Source organism: Myotis daubentonii, chromosome 1 (assembly GCF_963259705.1).
Source record: "Myotis daubentonii chromosome 1, mMyoDau2.1, whole genome shotgun sequence".
Lineage (NCBI taxonomy): Eukaryota > Metazoa > Chordata > Mammalia > Chiroptera > Vespertilionidae > Myotis > Myotis daubentonii.
In genome coordinates this window covers 54,185,716-54,208,375 of record NC_081840.1, presented here as the reverse complement: position 1 = coordinate 54,208,375, position 22,660 = coordinate 54,185,716, and the positions used below count along the sequence as shown (strand labels likewise).

At 43.9% G+C, this 22,660-nt stretch overlaps 1 protein-coding gene across 1 annotated transcript in view; it reads right to left on the bottom strand.

Annotated features, from left to right (window-relative positions):
- The window catches only part of DNAAF4 (dynein axonemal assembly factor 4), a 35,906-nt gene extending 14,684 nt beyond the window's left edge, over positions 1-21,222 (bottom strand). Inside the window, exons 1-4 of the mRNA XM_059670525.1 lie at positions 20,764-21,222; positions 20,042-20,189; positions 15,351-15,484; positions 7,576-7,804 (exon numbers count right to left, since the gene is read on the bottom strand). Coding sequence (XP_059526508.1) covers positions 7,576-7,804; positions 15,351-15,484; positions 20,042-20,189; positions 20,764-21,192 — 940 coding nt within the window. The 5' untranslated portion in view covers positions 21,193-21,222. The remainder of the gene's footprint in view (positions 1-7,575; positions 7,805-15,350; positions 15,485-20,041; positions 20,190-20,763) is intronic.
- Positions 21,223-22,660: the final 1,438 nt, after the last annotated feature.

The following is a 22,660-nucleotide window of genomic DNA, read 5'->3' as shown; positions in this document are numbered from 1 at the left end:
AGGGATCAAAGAGCCGCATGTGGCTTGAGAGCCGCAGTTTGGCAAGCACTGGTAGAGCATCATCCTGCTATACCAAGGTTGCGGGTCCAATCCCTGGTCAGGCCACATAAAAGAAGCAACCAATGAATGCATAAGTAAGTGCAACAACAAATTCCTGTTACTCTCTCTCCTTCTCCATTCCTATTTCTCTCTAAAAATCAGTAAGTAAACATTTAAAAAATATATTTTTATTGATTTCAGAAAGAAGGGAGAAGGAGAAAGACAGAATCATTAATGATAAGAGAGAATCATTGAACAGCCACCTCCTGCATGCCCCCCACTGGGGATAGAGCCTGCAACCCTGGCATGTGCCGTAACTGAGAACTGAATCATGACTTCCTAGTTCATAGGTTGATGCTCAAATACTGAGCCATGCTGACCAGGCAATAAGTAAACAATTTTAAAATGTAAGTGAATCTTGAGAAACCAAGATGGCGGCATAGGTAAACACCAGAAATTGCTGCCTCGCACAACCACTTCAACAATACAACTAAAAGACAAAATGGACATCATCCAGAACCACAGGAAGGCTGGCTGAGTGGAAATTCTACAACTAGAAGGAAAGAGAAAAGCACACTGAGACTCAGAGGAGATGCGGAAGTAAAGTGCAGAGGTATGGAGGCACACGTGGAAAGGGCTGGCAACTGAGGACACGGTTGTCTTTTCCAATCGGAAGGGAGTCTCAAGCTCCCGAATGCTCTGAAGTCCAGTTCCGGGTGAGTCTCTGGGGACCCAGACTCATACAGGTAGAAACTGGACTGTCTGGCATCGGTCAGAACTCGAGGGCGGCTTTCTCTCAGAGGCGCCTGCAGTGATTACTGGGACACTGAGACGCGGGGCCTCTTAGGGTAGGACTGAGGAGCAGCCATAGCTGCTTGCTCCGCCCTGTTGGTCACCTGAGACCCTACCCCACCCAAGCTGTGCACAGAGGCTTTTGCATATGAAAGGCCTGGCCCTTTGCAATCTGAAAATTACCTAACAAACTGCAGCTGGGTCAGAGAGACCCAGAACTTCCAAAAGAAGCCCCAAGGTCCCACAGCAGCTTGCACTGCTTCACAGCTGGGCCTCATCTGGGCACCTCGAACACCCCCCAAAAAGAAGAGGAATCTGCAAATCTCTCCATAGCTCCTGCTGGGTAGCTTCAGGCAGAGGCTAAATTAGCACCTCCTTAGAGATCCAAGAGCCAGTGTACCCAGTGGTCAGAGTGGGACCATCCAGATTACAACTCCTCAGATCCATAAGGGACACACTCAGGGGGCAGACTCAGTGAGCACCAAAGCCCCACTGAAACAAGTCTTGCCCCAGAAGAGTGTCTCCAGCACAGAAGTTCTCCCACTGCAGACACAGCTGATTCTCACAGCCAATTGGCCGGGAGGTCAATTCCTTCTAGTGATACCTACAACAATCAAGGCTTAACTACAACAAGACTGTGCACAAAGCCCACAAAGGGGTGCACAAAGAGTGTCTACCTTAGGTAACTGGGGAGGCTGAGCCACTGGGCCCTATAGGACACCTAGCACATTAAGCCACTCTATCAACACAGGGAAGCATAAAAAATGCAGAGACAAAGAAACAGGTCACAAGTGACAGAAATGGAGGAAAGCAAACTACAGGATATAGAGTTCAAAACCACACTTATAAGGTTTTTCAAGAATTTTCTAGAAACTGCCGATAAATTTAGTGAGACCCTCAAGATATCTAGTGAGAACGTCGAGGTTATGAAAAAGGACCAACTAGAAATTAAGCAAACACTGACTGAAATAAAGAATACTATCTAATAATAGACAAACATGGTAATTGACTGTACCTTCACTACGCCTCCTATTGGCTAATCAGCATGATATGCAAATTAACCCAACCAAGACGGCAGCCGGCAGCCACGCAGCTGAAGCGAGCAGGACGCTTGCTTGGTCCAGTAATGGAGGAAGCCAAGGTTCCCTGCCAGCCGTGACCCGGCTCTGAGCTCCGAAAGCAACAAAGTTTCAATTATAGAAGCTAAACAAACCCCAGATACCTGCTTTCAGCAGGCTGTGGCCTCAGAGCTGGGGCGAGCAAGAGCCCGCTCTCAGCTCCAGTGACATCAAAAAAGTTTCAATTAAAGAAGGTAAATAAATCCCAGAATTAAAAAAAAGAAAAAAGAAGAGGCTGGGAGCTTCAGTCGCAAGCCAGCCTGAAAACAGCCCTCAGCCCCTCACCCGGTCTGGCCAGGCACTCAAGTGGGAACCCCACCCTGATCCGGGACACCCTTCAGGGCAAACCAGCCGGCCCCCACCCGTGCACCAGGCCTCTATCCTATATAGTAAAAGGGTAATATGCAAATTGACCCTAACAGCAGAAAGACTGGGAATGACTGGTCACTATGACACACACTGACCACCAGGGGGCAGACGCTCAATGCAGGAGCTGCCCTCTAGTGGTCAGTGCGCTCCCATAGGGAGAGCTCTGCTCAGCCACAAGCCAGGCTGATGGCTGCCAGTACAGCGGTGGTGGTGGGAGCCTCTCCTGCCTCCTCAGTAGCGCTAAGGATGTCCGACTGCAGCTTAGGTCTGCGCCCCGTTGGCAAATGGACATCCCCCAAGGGCTGCCGGGCTGCCAGAGGGATGTCTGATTGCCAGCTTAGGCCCAATCCCCCGGGGAGCAGGCCTAAGTCAGCAGGTGGTCATCCCCTGAGTGTTCCCAAACTGCAAGAGGGCACAGGCCGTACTGAGGAACCCCCGCCCCCCACCCAGTGCACAAATTTTTGTGCACCGGGCCTCTAGTATTATATAGAGTTCCAAAAGCAGACTAGAGGATCGCAAGAATCAAGTCAAAGATTTGAAATATGAAGAAGCAAAAAACACCCAACCGGAAAAACAGAAAGAAAAAAGAATCCAAAAATATGAAGATACTGTAAGGAGCCTCTGGGACAACTTCAAGCGTACCAACATCACAATTATAGGGGTGCCAGAAGAAGAGAGAGAGCAAGATATTGAAAACCTATTTGAGGAAATAATGACAAAAACCTTCCCCTACCTGGTGAATGAAATACACTTACAAGTCCAGGAAGCACAGAGAACCCCAAACAAAAGGAATCCAAAGAGGACCACACCAAGACACATCATAATTAAAATGCCAAGAGCAAAAGACAAAGAGAATCTTAAAAGCAGCAAGAGAAAAACAGTCAGTTACCTACAAGGGAGTACCCACACGACTGTCAGCTGATTTCTCAACAGAAACCTTGCAGGCCAGAAGGGAGTGGCAAGAAATATTCAAAGTGATGAATGCCAAGAACCTACAACCAAGATTACTTTACCCAGCAAAGCTATCATTCAGAATTGAAGGTCAGATAAAGAGCTTCACAGATAAGGAAAAGCTAAAGGAGTTCATCACCACCAAACCAGCATTATATGAAATGCTGAAAGGTATTCTTTAAGAAGAGGAAGAAGAAAAAGGTAAAGATAAAAATTATGAACAAAACAAAAAAAAATTATGAACAACAAATACATATCTATCAACAAGTGAATCTAAAAATAAAGTGAATAAATAATCTGATGAACAGAATAAACTGGTGATGATAATAGAATCAGGGGCATAGAAAGGGAGTAGACTGACTATTCTCAGGGGGGAATGGGGTTTGGGGGGTGCAGGAAGAGACTGGACAAAAATTGTACACCTATGGATGAGGACAGTGGGGGGGGGTAAGGGCAGAGGGTGGGGTGGGAACCGGGTGGAGGGGAGTTATGGGGGAAAAAGAGGAACAACTGTAATAATCTGAACAATAAAGATTTAATTTAAAAACATAAAAAAATGTAAATGAATCTCAATATGAAGATAAAGATAAAATCATTTATAAAATATTCATAAATTGAATTAAACTGTATAAATATCAGCATGATCAAATGTTGAGAATACTTCTTATCTATAAAAGTGTGTTTGGGTTCCAATAGTACTTGATTAGTTTCTTTTTTTTTTTTAATACTCATCCAAGGATATTTTTCCATTGAGTTTTAGAGAGAGGGAAAGACAGAGGGAAAGACAGAGAGAAATATCAGATGTGAGAGAAACACATCGATTGGTTGCCTCCTGCATGTGCCCCAACCAGGGCCGAGCAGGGAAGGAGCTTGCAACCCAGATATGTGCCCTTGACCAGAATCGAACCTGGGACCCTTTGGTCCGCAGGCCTACGCTCTATCCAATGAGCCAAATTGGCTAGTGTGGGTTTCAATAGTACTTGAAAACATCCAGTTTGTTTAGCAGTATTTAAAATATGAAAGAAAATGTTTTCATATACTCTAGTTGGTATAGTTTGTTGAAATGTTATTAAAGAAGGAGATATTTTAGAAGTTAACTTGCATGTAAATATTAAACCACAATCCTATATAATAAAAGAGAAACATGTAAATTAACCATCCCTCTGCTACACTCAAGCCATGTCCACAAGCCACACCCACAAGCCAATCAGGGATGAGTATGCAAATTAACCCAACTGAGATGGCGGCAGCCACAGAGCTGGAGCAAGCAGGAGGCTTGGGTTGCACCTGGTGATGGAGAAAGCCAAACTTCCCACCTGCCCTGGCCAGCCCTCGGCTCTGCTCAGGACTACAAAGTTTCAATTATAGAAGATAAATAAATCCCAGAAAAAAAAAGAAAAAGAAAAAAAGGAGAGGCTGGGAGCTTGGGTCACCAGGGGGCGTGGCCAGCCTGAAAACAGCCCTCAGCCCCTCATTCAGGCTGGCCACACCCATGCACCAGGCCTGTATCCCATATAATAAAAGGGTAATATGCAAATTGACACTAATAGCAGAAAGACTGGGAATGACTGGTCACTATGACACACACTGACCACCAGGGGGCAGATGCTCAATGCAGGAGCTGCCCCTCGTGGTCAGTGCGCTCCCATAAGGGGAGCTCTGCTCAGCCACAAGCCAGGCTATTGGCTGCCAGCACAGCGGTGGTGGCGGGAGCCTCTTCTGCCTCCTCAGCAGCGCTAAGGATGTCCAACTGCAGCTTAGGCCTGCTCCCCACTGGCAAGTGGACATCCCCTGAGGGCTCCCAGGCTGCCAAAGGGATGTCTGACTGCCAGCTTAGGCCCAATCCCCCGGGGAGTGGGTCTAAGCCAGCAGGTGGACAACCCCTAAGGGGTCCCAGACTATAAGAGTGCACAGGCTGGGCTGAGGGATCCCCACGAGTGCACAAATTTTTGTGCACCGGGCCTCTAGTAAAATATATAAATTCAATAATGATTATTGCTTAATACTCCAAACAACTTTTCAATATGCTAGACCTCACTGTTGAAGTAGAAATGACATGTAACTGAGTAGAAAGAACACAGGTTTCAGATGCAGACAGATCTGGGTTCAAATCCCACAGGCTTACTTATTGGGTATTTGTTTATCCTTTCTGAACATTTCCTCTAAAATAAGAATAGCAGCACTTATCACAAAGTATTGTTGTGAAGACTGAGTGATACATCCAATAAAGACACCTGGCATAGTGTGATCACCAATGAATGTTAATTAATACTAGAGGCCTGGTGCAAGAAATTCATGGGCAGGTACGATCCCTAGGCCTGGCCAGCAATCAAAGTGCAAGCATCTAGTGTGGATGGGCAGGTCCCAGCTGACCTCTGAGCCCTGGGCAGCATCTGGGCCCTGGACCCTCGAGTGCCCCCCTCCACCTGAGTCACAGTACTCGAGTCGCCGCACAGAGATGCGATGAGTGCAGCCAGACACCGCAGCTTGGGCCTCTGGGTTGCCAGCAGCACCCCATGGAAGCCAGGCGGGCAGCGCACTCCCTCCGGGCCGGCCTCGCATAGTGGCTCTTGCGCGAACCCATGGGGAGCCCGACCGGCCCCTGTGGTTCCAGCGGCTGCGGCCCGGCTTACCCAGAAGAGGCTATGTGGGTGCAAGGCGGGCTCCTCATGGGTGCCCAGCACCTGAACACAGGGGTTTCCCCCGCACACAAGCCCCGGTGTTCCGGGGGAGGATAGCAATGGGAGTGAGAGAGAGTGTGTTGGACACCCCACATTCTCACTGCACCTCCGTCCCCATCACCCCTGCCCCCAGGTAGCCAATGAGAGGTCGCAGCATGCTGCCCCCTGGTGGTCAGTGCACATCATAGTGAGCGGTCAAACTCCAGGTCTCCCAGTCAAACGACCGCCCGAGGGGATAATTTGCATATTAGGCTTTTATTATATAGGACTAGGGGCCCGGTGCACGAAATTCGTGCACTGGGTGTGGGGGGGGGGGGGCGGGGGAGTGTCCCTCAGCCTAGCCTGCCCCTCTCACATACTGGGAAGCTCTCAGGCGTTGACCCCCATCACCCTCCAATCGCAGGATCGGCCCCTTGCCCAGGCCTGACGCCTCTGGCCTAGGCGTTCGGCCCAGGCAGCGGGGACCCACAGCTGCAGCGGCCCCGCGATCCTGGGCTTCGCTTTAGGCCCAGGCAAGGGACCCCTAGCTCCTGGGACTACCAGCTTCGACCGTGCCCAGCTCCCATCGCTGGCTCCACCCCTACTTCCTGCTATCACTGGCCAGGGTGGCAAAGGCGCCTGATTCTCTGATCATGGCTGCCCCCCTGCTCTTAGCTCCCCCCTGGGTTTCTGATCACTGTCAGTGGCAGGGGGCTTCTTCCTGCTTTCCCTTTCGCCTCCCTGCATTGTGCCTATATATGCAAATTAACCGCCATCTTGTTGGCAGTTAACTGCCAATCTTAGTTGGCAGTTAATTTGCATATAGCCCTGATTAGCCAATGAAAAGGGTATCGTCGTACGCCAATTACCATTTTTCTCTTTTATTAGTATAGATAATTACATAAGTGATTTTACTACAAAATTCTCCATTTGCTAAATATACACAAAACAAAGTTTAATATTCTGAGATAAAATCAAACTCTTAGCTTTCAATAAAGAAATATGTTCTTTTAACTATTTTTGAACATATCAGGATCCAAGTCCAGAAGAACCCTTGTTTGCTTGATATTAAGTTTGCTTAGTAGTATTCATCTTCCTAAGTCATGTGAGGAAAAATCTTTTAACAAAATTCCTAGTTTATTATCTCTAAAGGAATAAATGAATGTCTCTGGCACTGACAGTCCACTCCAATACTTTTAAATATATATATATATATATATTGATTTCAGAGAGGAAGGGAGAGGGATAGAGAGATAGAAACGTCAATGATGAAAGAGAATCAGTGATCGGCTGCCTCCTGCATGCCCCACGCTGGGGATGGAGACCACAACCCAAGCATGTTCCCTGACCAGGAATCAAACTGTGACCTCCTGCTTTATGGGTCGAAGACCAACTACTGAGCCACACCAGCCAGGCCACTGCAAGACTTTTTGGATGTGAATTAAATACATATTTAACAATACCTGCATAAATTTCAAAAGAAAGCACACAGACAAAATCAATACTGAATCCTTGCTCATTTTATAAAAACTTCACTACTTCCTAAAATAAAAAAATAAATTTCACCTTATTTTTTTTTTTTGCAATACTATTCTCAATATGACCAGGACTCACTTTCCCAGAAAATATTAAAGTAATTATTGTACCTTTTGTGGCAAGATTTCTCGATGTCGAATTTCTAGGAAAACTTTTATGTTTTAATTTCTTTCCCTCTTCTATTTGTTTTTCTTGTTGGTGTAACTTATCTTCTCTTTGAATTATTTTTCGTTCTTCAGCTTTACTTCGATGTTTTTTCCAGGCTTCCAATTCTTTAGTTGCTTTTATCCGTTCATTTTCTTTCATACGTTCTATTTTTCCCCTCTCTTCATCTTCAATCTGTAAAAATTACAATTACCAAAACTTTTTTTTAAACCATCACCTAAGGACATGTTTTTATTGATTTTCAAGAGAGAGGAAGGGAGAGGGAGAAAGAGAAAGAGAAGGGTCCCAGGTTCAGTTCCCTGCAACATGCCCAGGTTGCAGGTCTGATTGCTGGTTGATCCCCGGTTGGGGCACATATAGGGGCAACCAATTGTTGTTTCTGTCTCACATCAATGTTTCTCTCTCTCTACCTTCCTCTCTCTAAAATAAATAAAAACATGCCCTCATACGAGGATTAAAATAAATAAGAAATAAAAATATTCGCATCTTTCTCCTCTGGAGAACAAAAATTCATACCTCTCTCCTCTAGAGAAGCAGTGTCTGACAAAACTTTTTTCGATGATGGTAACGTTCTGTGCAATCCAAGTCAGTAGCTGCTACCACGTGTTGCTAACTGAGCATGTAAAATGTGACTAGTTTGGCCCTAGCCGGTGTGATCAGTGGTTAGAGCATTGCCCTGAACACCGAAGGGTCTTGGCAATTGTGCCCTTGTGTGGTCAAGGGCACATACCTGGGTTGCAGGTTCGATCTCCTGGTTGGGACACATGTGAGAGGCAACTGACTGATGTATCTCTCTAACATCAATATCTCTCTCTCTCTCTCCCTCCCTCTCTCCCTTCCATTCTTTTATTTTAAAAAAAGGCAATGGAAAATATATCCTTGGGTGAAGATTGATAAAAAAGACCAAAAAAGTGATTTTTAATTTTATGTTTCATTAATTTACATTTAAATTAATATACATTTAAATAATACATCTGGCACAGCAAAGGAATGACAAGCTGGGACCAAGTTTCCTAGAGGCTGAATTATTTTAAGACATAGAATTAACTTACTGGTTTGAAAACTATCCTGAAGAAGTGCTCTGTAACATCTGCATGAATAAATACCATACCCTCTTTTGGAAGATTGGCTATTTTCCTATTGAACTGTGTAGCACGGACTTTAAAATACCTTTCACAGATTACTGAACAGGAGTTTCCTGTAGTCCCAGAATTGCACCTCAGGCCTAAACTAAGCACAAAAGATGCTAATTACTACGTGTTCAAAGAGCTGCCAACAGGTTGGGCCAGGAAGAATCTGCATGTAACCATGAGCCAGCTTTTGGTGCCTGACAACAGGGCTTGATGACCAGTCAGTGTTAGCCAGAGGCAGCCACCGCCTAAAAGGAGAAGATGACAACTTCACCCAGTTTAATAATATGTTTGCCTTTCTTCCCTAACACATGGAAGAAGAGAAAAGTCTGTGAAAAGTCAGAACACCCTCACTCTTCATAATCTCTGCAAGTGGACTGAGTTTTGAAGTTTTAAAAACTGCTAAGACAGTCTTAATTACCAAGAAGGAGACTATTCTTGTAATCAAAAGAAACAGGCAAGTTCTGTTATTTTAGCCAATATGTAGTTAAGGGATATTTATACATATGTAATTTAATTTATAATAAGTTAACTTAAAAACAAAAAAAAATTGTATAACTCTTGCGGGAGTCAAGGGGAAGAAGAGGGACCAAGAAAGGCTTCACAGAGCATGTGACAGAAGAAACTAGAAAGAAGAGAAAAACCTGAGGAAGGTAATACCATAAAGCTACAATAAAAGGAACAGAGAGGCTATCTACATCAAAGAGAAACAAAGAAAGATGTTAAACAATCCTTGAAGTTCTCTTCTTTAAAAACAAAGTAATATGGGGAATATACCACATAAAGGAGGAATGTTTAGTAACAGAAAAACTCAGAAGGCTAGAAAAACTATCATCACACATGAAGAAACTGAATTTTAAGTTCTTTGTATTGACAAAAAAGGATGCCATAAAGTATGGGATATTAGCTTACTACAGACAGCAACTTTAACTAATAGGAGATGGATGAGTAATTCCTGAAGAGAAAGTCTGTATTTCTTTTAATTTAGAATGAATGGTTTATCAAGGCAATATTCTTTATAAACCAACTAGAGGCCCAATGCACAAAATTCATGCAAGAGTAGGCCTTTGCAGCCCCGGCTGCTGCAACCCCGGTGGCTGCCTCGGCCCTCACAACCCCGGCTTCGTCCGGAAGGTCATCAGGTCAGTCATTCTACTGTTCAGCCGTCTGGTCGATTTGCATATTATGCTTTTATTATTATAGATGTTACTTATAAACTATATGCAAAAATCCATAAATAAAATATTAGCACACTAATCTGAGGAAAATATTAAATAATTGATCTTGATCAAATAGGGTGTTTCTTATTTATGATACTAAGAAATCTAAAGGGAAAAACAACATGACCTCAGTACATGGCAAAATATCAGTTGATACCTGAAACAACAGAAAAAATTTAGCTTGCTAAAAGGACCCATACAATGTCCAATTTCATGAAGAAGCATTGGAAATACTACTAGCAATGTCACTAAGGCCAGTATGCCTACTATTTTCCTAGAGATAACCTATACAATAGATTTTTAAAAATAAGAAATATAAATATGGATTATAAGGAGATAGAACTGTCGTTAGTTGCAAATAATATGATAGACTACTTAAAAGAACCAAAATAACAAACTGATAAACTATTGCAACCAGAAAGTAAGTTCAGCAAGGCATTCACTTACAAGATCTCTCATACAAACTCATAAAAACAAACTGACTTACAAACTGGCAATAAACAATTAGAAAAATACAGTGGAAAATCATTCATTAGTAACTGGCAGAAAAACTTTAAAAAGGCTAAGAATAAGCTTTATGAAATACTAGAGGCCTGGTGCATGAAATTTGTGCACAGGTAGGGTCCCTAGGAATGGCCAGTGATCAGGGCCAATCAGGTTCTTCGCCTCCCTGCCTCCTCCTTCCCTTGCTGCCCGCCCACGTGCCGCCACTGCACGGTTCCCCCCACCTCCCTGCCTCTCCGCCTCCTCCTTCCCTAACCACCTATGTGCTGCCATGGCATGGTTCCCCTAACTCCTCCTTCCCTTGCTCCCTCAGCGTACCGCCGCTGCCACTGCTGCTGCCACTGGTCGCCTGCCATGTCCTGCGCCGCCCCCTGGTGGTCAGCACACATCATAGTGAGTGATTGGTCTCCTGGTCAAACTCCCGAGGGGATACTTTGCATATTAGCCTTTTATATATATAGATGAGCAAGTCTCACGTATGTTAAATAATTTTGCTAGGGATATAAAGTAAGTCTGAAGAAATGGAAATAAATGCCATGTTCCTGGAGGGAAATCTCATTATTGTAAATATGTTAATGGCAAATGAATCTCTAAAGTCAACATAAATCTAATCAAAATACCAAGAGGACTTCTTAGACTTCTGATAAATGTAAAATTCATCCGCAAAAGAAAATGTTCCAGTTTTATAGAGGCATGAAGAGGCTGGCAGTTCCCACCTACAAATATCCTATATAATAAAAGGCTAATATGCAAACAGACCAAACAGCGGAATGACCGGTCGCTATAATGCACACTGACCACTAGGGGGCAGACGCTCAATGCAGAAGCTGCCCCCTGGTGGTCAGTGCGCTCCCACAGGGGGATCACCGCTCAGCCAGAAGCCAGGCTCACGACTGACAAGCGCAGTGGTGGTGGCAGGAGCCTCTCCACCTCCGTGACAGCACTAAGAAAGTCCAACTGCCGGCTTAGTCAGGGAGTGGGCCTAAGTCAGCAGTCAGACATTCCCCAAGGGCTCCTGGACTGCAAGAGGGCACAGGCTGGGCTGAGGGACTCCCCTCCCCGAAGTGCACAAATTTTGTGTACCAGGCCTCTAGTCAAGTATAAAACTGGACAAATCTATCAAAAACAACCATTTCAAGGCACTGGAAGTTAACCAAAGACAGCCTGCAAATTGAGAAGTGTTTATTTTGGAAAAACTGCAGAAGTTACAGGTAAAAACAGTGGGAGACTGTGCTCTCCTGCCTGAGGTTGCTCTCAATCACCAACTTCCAGCTAGAATAACAAGACTGGCAGTTACCAACATGAAGCTAGCAACAACAACAATAAAATAAAATTTAAAAAAAGAAGCTTTGTTGGCCAAAAGGGTGGACTCACTTCAGGGTGGGGCAGCCAAACCCTGTGGCTTTGGTGGATAAAAGCAGACTTGGTTGAGAATGAATAAACAGGGAAAATTTGCAGTTGAGGTCTGAGGTTGTGTTCCTGGTTAGGGCAAGTGCCTGACTAGACAGAAAATTCACATAAAGATCATATAAATGAGAGAGCTATAGAAAATCTGTGATAAACTCACCATACAACCCTGGCTAAACAGAAAGCTATGTCTTTACGGGGAAGACCTGAGGAAAACTGGCATAAAATGAAGCCCAGGAGGCATGAGAACTGGCTCCAACTTGGAAGGTATTCTCAAACCTACACATGCATCAACTGGCAAAGGGTGGAGCCTTTACCACCTCTGCCCAAATCATTAGCTAACAACTAAGCTATACAGACAAAGGGAAGACCCTCTAAAGAAGCTAGTCTAAAAAATATGAACTAGCCAAAACTGGTTTGGCTCAGTGGATAGAGCATCGGCCTGTGGACTGAAAGGTCCCAGGTTTGATTCCGGTCAAGGGCATATACCTGGGTTGCAGGCACATCCCCAGTAGGAGATGTGCAGGAGGCAGCTGATCAATGTTTCTCTCTCATCAATGTTTCTAACTCTCTATCTCTCTCCCTTCCTCTCTATAAAAAATCAATAAAATATATTTTTAAAAAAAATGAACTAAAAACCTTAGCATAGACATCAGCAGCTGTATATCCAAGGGAGACTAGATTGATTCCACAAGTCTATGCAAGTTACTAAAAAATACTTATGGAGTTATTGCTGGAAACCAAGATGGCGGCATAGGTTAACGCCGGAGATTGCTGCCTCGAACAACCACTTCAGAAAAACAACTAAAGACGGAACGGACATCATCCAGAACCACAGGAAGGCTGGCTGAGTGGAAATTCTACAACTAGGAGGAAAGAGAATATCATACCCAGACTCAGAGGAGGCGCAGTGCTGAAGTGAAATACTCAGGTGTGGAGTGCGTGCAAGCGGGCTGGCGGTGGAGGGCGCGGTTGTTGTTTTCAATCGGGAGGGAGTTTCAGACTCTGAGCTCCAGATCCGGGCGAGTCTCTAGGGACCCAGACTCAAATGGGAGAAGTGGGACTGTCTGGCTTCGGTCAGAACTCGAAGGCAGCTTTCTCTCCGAGGTTTGCAGCGGTTGCTGGGACTCTGTGAGGCAGAGCCCCTAGGGACAGAACTGAGACCAGCCATAACTGCTCGCTCCTGCCTGCCCTGTAGATCCCCGGGGACCCGCCCCGCCCAAGCCCTGCGTAGAGCCATTTGCCAGATAGTCTCAGGCAAATGCTAGATTAGCACCGCCCTAGTGATCCAGCACAGAAGCTCTCCCACTGCAGACACAGCGGACTCTCATAGCCAGTTAGCCTGGAGGTCAAATCACCCCCGGTATTGCCGACATCAATCAAGGCTTAACTACAACAAGACTGCGCACAAAGACCACTAGGGGGTGCACCAAGAAAGCATAAAAAATGCGGAGACAAAGAAACAGGACAAAACTGTCAATGGAGGATATTGAGTTCAGAACCACACTTTTAAGGTCTCTTAAGAACTGTCTAGAAGCCACCGATAAATGTAGTGAGATCCTCAAGAAATCTAAGGAGACCCTCGATGTTATGATAAAGAACCAACTAGAAATTAAGCATACACGGACTGAAATAACGAATACTATACAGACTCCCAACAGCAGACCAGAGGAGCGCAAGAATCAAGGCAAAGATTTGAAATGCGAAGAAGCAAAAAACACCCAACTGGAAAAGCAAAATGAAAAAAGAATCCGAAAATACGAAGATAGTGTAAGGAGCCTCTGGGACAGCTTCAAGCGTACCAACATCAGAATTATAGGGGTGCCAGAAGAAGAGAGAGAGCAAGATATTGAAAACCTATTTGAAGAAATAATGACAAAAAACTTCCCCTACCTGGTGAATGAAATAGACTTACAAGTCCAGGAAGCACAGAGAACCCCAAACAAAAGGAATCCAAAGAGGACCACACCAAGACACATCATCCTTAAAATGCCAAGAGCAAAAGACAAAGAGAGAATCTTAAAAGCAGCAAGAGAAAGAAACTCAGTTACCTACAAGGGAATACCCATACGACTGTCAGCTGATTTCTCAACAGAAACTTTGCAGGCCAGAAGGGAATGGCAAGAAATATTCAAAGTGATGAATACCAAGAACCTACAACCAAGATTACTTTACCCAGCAAAGCTATCATTCAGAACTGAAGGTCAGATAAAGAGCTTCACAGATAAGGAAAAGCTAAAGGAGTTCATCACCACCAAACCAGTATTATATGAAATGCTGAAAGGTATCCTTTAAGAAGAGGAAGAAGAAGAAAAAGGTAAAGATACAAATTATGAACAACAAACATGCATCTATCAACAAGTGAATCTAAGAATCAAGTGAATAAATAATCTGGTGATCATAATAGAATCAGGGACATAGAAAGGGAATGGACTGACTATTCTTGGGGGGGAAAGGGGTGTGGGAGATGCGGGAAGAGACTGGACAAAAATCGTGCACCTATGGATGAGGACAGTGGGTGGGGAGTGAGGGCGGAGGGTGGGGCGGGAACTGGGAGGAGGGGAGTTATGGGGGGAAAAAAGAGGAACAAATGTAATAATCTGAACAATAAAGATTTAATTAAAAAAATAAAATAAAATAAAAAATACTTATGTATGTATGTATGTATGTTAATCCTCACCCAAGGATATTTTTTCCATTGATTTTTCCAGAGAGTGGAAGGGAGGGTTAGAGACAGATACAGAGAGAGAAACATTGATGTGAGAGACACTGATTGGTTGCCTCTCCCATATACCCCAACCAGTGCTGGGGATCAACAGAGCCTGCAAAAGAGGTACACACCCTTGACCAGAATCGAACCCAAGTCCCTTCAGTCCACAGGCAGACTCTCTGACCACTAAGCCAAACTGGCTAGACTGGGGTTTCTTTTTGGGGTGATGAAAATGTTCTAAAATTGATTGTGATGATGGCTGCACAACTCTAAACGTACTAAAAACCAATGAATTGTAAACTTTAAATGGGTGAATTGTATGGTGTGTGAATTATATCTCAAAAAAATATTGCTGATTGAAGCTTTAACTTGAAATCCTCAACAGTTAAAAAGATGTTAATTTGTCAATATTTAGTGTTTTTCTTGCTTTAAATTAGTGTGTTCATTATCCCAAGATTAAGAAAGAGGTAAAATACAGCATAAAACCTTATCACTTCTGACTCCCCTGGAAATAGAAAATTCTCACTGAAACAAGTAAATCTATTTTATTCAACATTTATAACCTCAACTTTCATAAATATTTTCAGGAACATATGTAAGCAGTAGATAACTTATATAACTTAGTTATTAGTAAGTCCAATGACCAAAGTATGAACCATGAGGTGAGGAAGTATAGTGGTTAGGACTACTTATCCTTACATGTCTATTATCATCTCTTTAATAAGAGGACTTTTCTACTTGCAACTTACCTTCATCATGACATTTAGTGCATATTTTTGATCTTCCCGCCTTGCTGCAGCTTTTGCTTCTGTAGCTTCTTTTGCTCTTTCTTGTGCTTTTAAAATAGATTTTTCTCTTATTTTTTGCATCGTCTCTTTGTCAACTAAAACATAAGGAATATCACTAAATTGGGATTCTGATAAATTTTTTTTATTTAGGAAAGAAATGCTTAAGATTATGACTAGGGATGATATATTTTTTGGACCCCACTTCACATGGAGAAGTGTAAATGTTTTTAATATTAAACTGGCCAAGAAGCTAACATTAAAATGTAAGCGAGTAACTGTATAGTAATTACTACAGAATAAGGGGGTGGGGGAGAATTTGAATGAGAGAGAGGAGGAATAACGGAGAGGGGTAATAAAAGGGGAAATGAGGGGCGTGGGGAGGGAGAGAGGGAACAGAGAGGCATAAGAGGGAAAGGGTAGCAGAATGAGAGGGGATCAGAGTGGGAGAAGGAAAGGTAGAGGGAGGAGACAAGCTGAGGAGAAACACATATATCCTCCTCTCTGTTGAGAAAGCTATTTGCTTATAAACCTGATCACAATAAATCAGCACTATGAGGTCTAGAAAACAAATGAGTTGAGACTATCTGATATGATCAATCACCTTTACAAACATAAAAGGTAATTTACACATATGATGAGTACAGAGCCAGCCCTAGGAAAAATTATAAAGTAACACGACTTGTTATATATAGAATTTTACCATTCACAATTATTTTTATGAGTTTTACACATAGGCTGCAACCCATTAGGGAGGGGGTAACTTACCTTAGGGGAAGTGGGATCAGGAAAGGAGCTAGCTAGACTTTGAGGGGCAAAAAAACAGGAGAAGAAACTTGAGGGGAAAGGGTGACCTGAGGGAGAGTAGAGTGGAGGGAGGAGCGGGGATGAAGCAGGTCCTAGGCAGAGGTTCCTAACCTTTTTGGTGAGGCAGATCCTTTGGCAGAATAGTTACTAGTAAAGCCTTATAGACCCCTCATAATATTTTTTAAATATATATATTTTTATTGATTTCAGAGAGGAATGGAGAGGGAGAGATAGAAACATCAATGATGAGAGAATCATTGATCAGCTGCCTCCTGCACACCACACACTGGGGATTGAGCCCCCAACCCGGGCATGTGCCCTGACCAGGAATCAAACCATGACGTCCTGGTTCATAGGTCGATGTTCAACCACTGAGCCACGCCAGACGGGCCATAATGTTTTTAAATGCATGAAATAGAAAACACAGGATTACAAAGAAAGAAAATTACATTAAAACATTTACAAATATTAAAAAATGCATCTGATATACTATTGCATGCTTCTTTATTAATGCATTAAATAATATATAGCAACAAGTCTAATACTATAACTTCAAAGCAATGAGTATAAAAGACAGGTACCTGTGATATGAACATATTTGTGATTTTTGTTGATAGTGCTGCTGTTTGTTATCTACAGTCACAATTGAAGGGAATGTTAAGTTTCAGTTAGAGGTAAGTAAAAGGTATGTAATTTTTATTCATGCAAGGTCGTGGCTGGAACTTAGGGCTAGAATTAGGTCTGGAGCCTCTCCTCAACTCTGCTCCTGCTTAGTGTCAGGGGGAAGACAATTGGATCAGCTACAGGAGCAGAAATAATGAAAAGAACATCAACTTTTCAAATAAAATGTTCCACATCTAAAAGAAATGAAAAGTGTATCAAGAAGGAAAAAATGAAACAAATATGTTTTGAATAATGAAGAAAATAGGCTTTACACTGGAGTTCCACAATACTTCATGTAAAAAAAGTTTGTTAAAGAAATAATTTCACTAAATTGTAATCTGATTTCTGAAGTAAAAGTCAATGTTCATTATCTGTTATGTAAATTAATTTTATGACTGTTTTGACTAGTTTATATCCGAGGTTGGCAAACTATGGCCAAATCCAACCAGCTGTCTGTTTCTCTACAACACAAAAGCAAAGAATAACTTTTACATTTTTAAATAGTTGGGAAAAAAACCCTATTATTTAATAATAATATTTTGTGACATATAAAATTAAATTCACATTTCAGGGTCAATAAATAGGTGTAGTCAAGCTGACGCTTACTAGTTGAGTGACCTTTGTCAATTACTAAACCCTCAGTGCCACAGCAGCCTCACCTTTAAAAAAGGCGGGCAGTGGGGTGTACCCAAGTGATAGGTTGTTATGAGGATTAGCAGATGTGTTAATGCCTGGTACAAAATAAGTGCTCAATAAAGGTCATATCCAGAAGGCCTTATCCACTGAATATGCAAGCCCACATTTTCTGCTTAAGAGTTATTATTTTATTATCATTATTATTATTTTGTGGTTAATCCTCACTGGAGGACATTTTTTCCATTGACTTTTTTTTTTTTTTGAGAGAGAGAATGGAAGGGAGGGGGAGAGACACATGGACTGGTTGCCTCCCACACACACCAGGACCCTACGGAGCCTGCCACCGAGGTCCCTGCCCTTGACCGGGAATCCACCCGGAACCCTTCAGTCTGCAGGCCGACGCTCTAACCACTGAGCAAAATAGGCCAGAGCAAGAGTAATTATTTTTTTTTTTTTTTAATTAAATCTTTATTGTTCAGATTATTACATTTGTTCCCTTTTTTTCCGCCCCCCATAACTCCCCTCCTCCCAGTTCCCGCCCCACCCTCCGCCCTCACTCCCCACCCATTGTCCTCATCCATAGGTGCACGATTTTTGTCCAGTCTCTTCCCACATCTCCCACACCCCTTTCCCCCCCAAGAATAGTCAGTCCATTCCCTTTCTATGTCCCTGATTCTATTATAATCAACAGTTCATTCTTTTCATCAGATTATTTATTCACTTGATTCTTAGATTCACTTGTTGATAGATGCATATTTGTTGTTCATAATTTGTATCTTTACCTTTTTCTTCCTCTTCCTCTTCTTAAAGGATACCTTTCAGCATTTCATATAATCCTGGTTTGGTGGTGATGAACTCCTTTAGCTTTTCCTTATCTGTGAAGCTCTTTATCTGACCTTCAATTCTGAATGATAGCTTTGCTGGATAAAGTAATCTTGGTTGTAGGTTCTTGGTATTCATCACTTTGAATATTTCTTGCCACTCCCTTCTGGCCTGCAAAGTTTCTGTTGAGAAATCAGCTGACAGTCGTATGGGTATTCCCTTGTAGGTAACTGAGTTACTTTCTCTTGCTGTTTTTAAGATTCTCTCTTTATCTTTTGCTCTTGGCATTTTAATGATGATGTGTCTTGGTGTGGTCCTCTTTGGATTCCTTTTGTTTGGGGTTCTCCGCGCTTCTTGGACCTGTAAGTCCATTTCTTTCACCAGGTGGGGGAAGTTTTCTGTCATTATTTCTTCAAATAGGTTTTCAATATCTTGCTCTCTCTCATCTTCTGGCACCCCTATAATTCTGATGTTGGTACGCTTGAAGCTGTCCCAGAGGCTCCTTACACTATCCTCGCATTTTTGGATTCTTTTTTCATTTTGCTTTTCCGGTTGGATGTTTTTTGCTTCTTCACATTTCAAATCTTTGACTTGATTCTTGCGCTCCTCTGGTCTGCTGTCGGGCGTCTGTATAATATTCGTTACTTCAGTCCGTGTGTGCTTAATTTCTAGTTGGTTCCCCAATATAAGATCGAGGGTCTTATTAGTTTTCGTGTAGATCTCATTAAGTTTATCGGCAGCTTCTAAACAGTTCTTGAGAGACCTTAAAAGTGTGGTTCTGAACTCTATTTCTTCCATTGACAATTTTGTCCTGTTTCTTTGTCTCCGCATTTTGTTATGCTTCCTTGGTGCACCCCCTAGTGGTCTTTGTTCGCAGTCTTATAGATAAATCTTGATTGTTGTAGCTAATTCCAGGGAGGGTTTGACCTCCAGGCCAAGTGGCTATGAGAATCAGCTGTGTCAGCAGTGAGAGAACTTCTGTCCTCTAGGGAGGTGCTAATCTAGCCTTTGCCTGAGGCTATCCGGCAAATGCCTCTGTGCAGGGCTTGGGCGGGGCGGGTCGCACAGGATCAACAGGGTGGGCCGGAGAGAGCAGTTATGGAGGCTCTCAGTCCTGTCCCCAGGGGCTCTGCCTCTCTGAGTCCCAGCACCCGCTGCAAAGCTCGGACAGAAAGCTGCACTCGCTCTGACCGAAGCCAGACAGTCCCGCTTCTCCCGTTTGAGTCTGGGTCCCTAAAGACTCGCCCGGATCTGGAGCTCAGAGTCTGCGACTCCCTCCCGATTGAAAACGCCAACCGCGCCCTCCGCTGCCAGCCCGCTCCGCGCACTCCGCACCTCAGAATTTGACTTCAGCACTGCGCCTCCTCTGAGTGTCCGTATGCGTTTCTCTTTCCTCCTAGTTGTAGGACTTCCACTCAGCCAGCGTTCCTGTGGTTCTGGGTGATGTCCGTTCCGTGTTTTAGTTTCACTTTTGAAGTAGTTGTTCAAAGCAGCAAACTCCGGCGTTAACCTATGCCGCCATCTTGGTTCTCAAGAGTAATTATTAATGTGCTCTAAGTTTTGAATCATTCAATTTTTAGGTTATTTAAGTGGCAGCTGAAGCACTATCTCATTTAAATCATGATCGTGTGCCTATTATTTTCCTAGAAGAGCAACATACTTGTTTCAAAAAGACAACTTTTTTCAAAGGTATAAAATATAAAAACATCTTTCAATAAAGAACTTACCACCTGACACAGAAAGGGCCTCCCACATGACGGCTTCTTTTTTATGTAAGGTGAAAACAATAGTATCATTCCCAATCTTGGCTTTGCTGTTCTCATCGTCAATGGGAGCATAGAGAAACACCTCAAATAAAAATGGAGCAAAGTTGACCTATTCAGAAGGGGAGGAAAGTTAATTTAGTTCCACAAATTAAAAACACAGCCATTAAGCAATAGGTGATAGAGACCACAATCATTTTTTCTTTTTAAAAATATTTTATTGATTTTTTTTACAGAGAAGGAGAGGGTTAGAGGGTTAGGAACATTGATGAGAGAGAAACATCTCTCAGCTGCCTCCTGCTCGCCCCCTACTGGGAATGTGCCTGCAACCAAGGTACTTGCCCTTGACTGGAATGGAACCTGGGACCCTTCAGTTCGCAGGCCGACGCTCTATCCACTGAGCCATACCAGTTAGGGCCACAATCATTTTTTTAAGTAAATACTATAAATTTATTCCAGGTCGTGAAAGATTCGCCAGGCATATGTTGGAAGCTGTGCATAAAAATAATCTCTGACTCGATAGCATCTGGTGTCACCTGTGTGGAATTCCTTCGTTGCTGGTTTCAATGGTACTAACTTTTAGGGAGGCCATGTGCAAGGATGCGCCCGATGCGCGCGCACAGGGGCGCACTCGCGGAGCCTCGGGGCACACCCCCGGGCGCCGGCGGGCGCACTCGCGCTCCTACCTTCAGGTAGTTTTCCGTGCAGAACACGTCCGCGTCCCTGACGCAGACGCCCCGGAGGGGCAGGGAGAGGAAGACCGCAGTCTCCGTCTGCTGCCAGCTGTACTCGCTGACCTGCAGGGGCATCCCGGGAGGCGGACCCAGCGAGAGGCCGCAGCGGCAGATTGGGACTCGCACGGAGGCTCGGTTGCTAGGGAAGCCGGGGTTACCACGCGCAAGCCCTTCCGGGTCAGGCGGGGCCAAGGCGCCCAGAGTTCCCAGCGTGGCCCGGGCGCGCCCCTGCGACCCCGGCGCGCTTCCCTCCCCGCTGCCTGGGCATCCTGGCGGGGTCCTTAGACCACTTCTTAGGGTCTCGTTCCTTCCCTGAAGTCCGAGCGAATCTCCGAAGACTTGGGCCCACACCCGCTTAGGCAGGAAAAGAGCTTCTGGCATGAAAGTGGAATAAAAAAGCGTGGGCTTACGGGGTGGAAAGCTTGACCCGCAAGAAGCAGGTGCGAGGCCGGCGCGCCTTGGCAGCTCCGGCCTTTGGTGTATCCTGATGGAGGCTGTGAGAGGTGGCACCCTTTGGTGTTCCTGTTTTGGACGTTTCCTGGTCGAGGCTCTTACCTGTAGGATTGTAGTCCTTCAACTCCTATCCACTGCCAGGCCACCAAAAGCATGTAAAGTGGGTTTCGCTCGAGGGTTTGAGAACTGGGGAGAAATGATCCCATGACTCACCTGACAAATGCGTGGCTGCAGCTCAACCGCAGGATACGTTGAATTCACAGGGATACATTTACTATTGCTTAAGGAGGGAGACTTAGAACTGCGGCGCTAGGAGGAAATGCAGGGATCATATATGTAGTCATGGGACATACTGGAATCCTAGCTCTATGCACCACTTACCCCATTGCCACAGAGATCAGCGGCAGAACCTCACGGAAGATCCTGATCTCTTCATTCCCTGGGCTGCTTTCTGTGGGTCCGGTTTATAGACTAGTATTACTGGGATCTGATGTTAAAAACATCGAATTTACATGAAAATGAGGCACTTGTAGCCAAAACCGGTTTGGCTCAGTGGATAGAGCGTGGGCCTGCGGACTGAGAGGTCCCGGGTTCGATTTTTCCGGTCAAGGGCATGTACCTGGGTTGCGGGCACATCCCCAGTAGGAGATGTGCAGGAGGCAGCTGATCGATGTTTCTAACTATCTCTCTCCCTTCCTCTCTGTAAAAAATCAATAAAATATATTTTTTAAAAATGAGGCACTTGTTACCTAATTAAGGAAAATTGACTAAAATTTTTTAATTAGACATCTAAAGCTTTGGATTTTAAACTTTTTACTTTTGGAGGCTTAACACAGATTTCAAAGGTCTTGAAAAATTCCTTGAGGAACGTTTAGAAGCAATAGACTTGGGGAGAAAAAATCATCTTTTTCCCCAAACAGGCCACCCCCTCACTACCTTTCTCAAATATGTCAGTGGGTCATCATCTCAAGGTTCTGTAACTTTCAACACTGGGGCCACCGTAGACTTCTTTTCCCTTGTCCCCTTAAGTGCAAAAATCTATGAATCAATCCATATTTTCTTTTTTCATGTTATTTTTTGTGGCTTTTCCTCCCACCCTTCCGTTCTATTCCTACTTTTACCATTTTATTTCAAACTCTCCTGTGTCTTTAAAAGACAAGGTTTATGTATTCCTATTATATAAAGTTTATTTATTTTAGAGAGAAAGAGAAGGGGAGAGAGAAACATCACTTTGTTGTCACACTTCTTTATGCATTCATTCGTTGCTGATTGTATGTGTGTTGACCAAAGACTGAACCTGAAACCTTGGGGTATCAGGACCATGCTCTAACCAACTGAGCTACCCAGCCAGGGCAATATATAAAATTCAAAGTCTAGATTCTCCCACTATATAAAA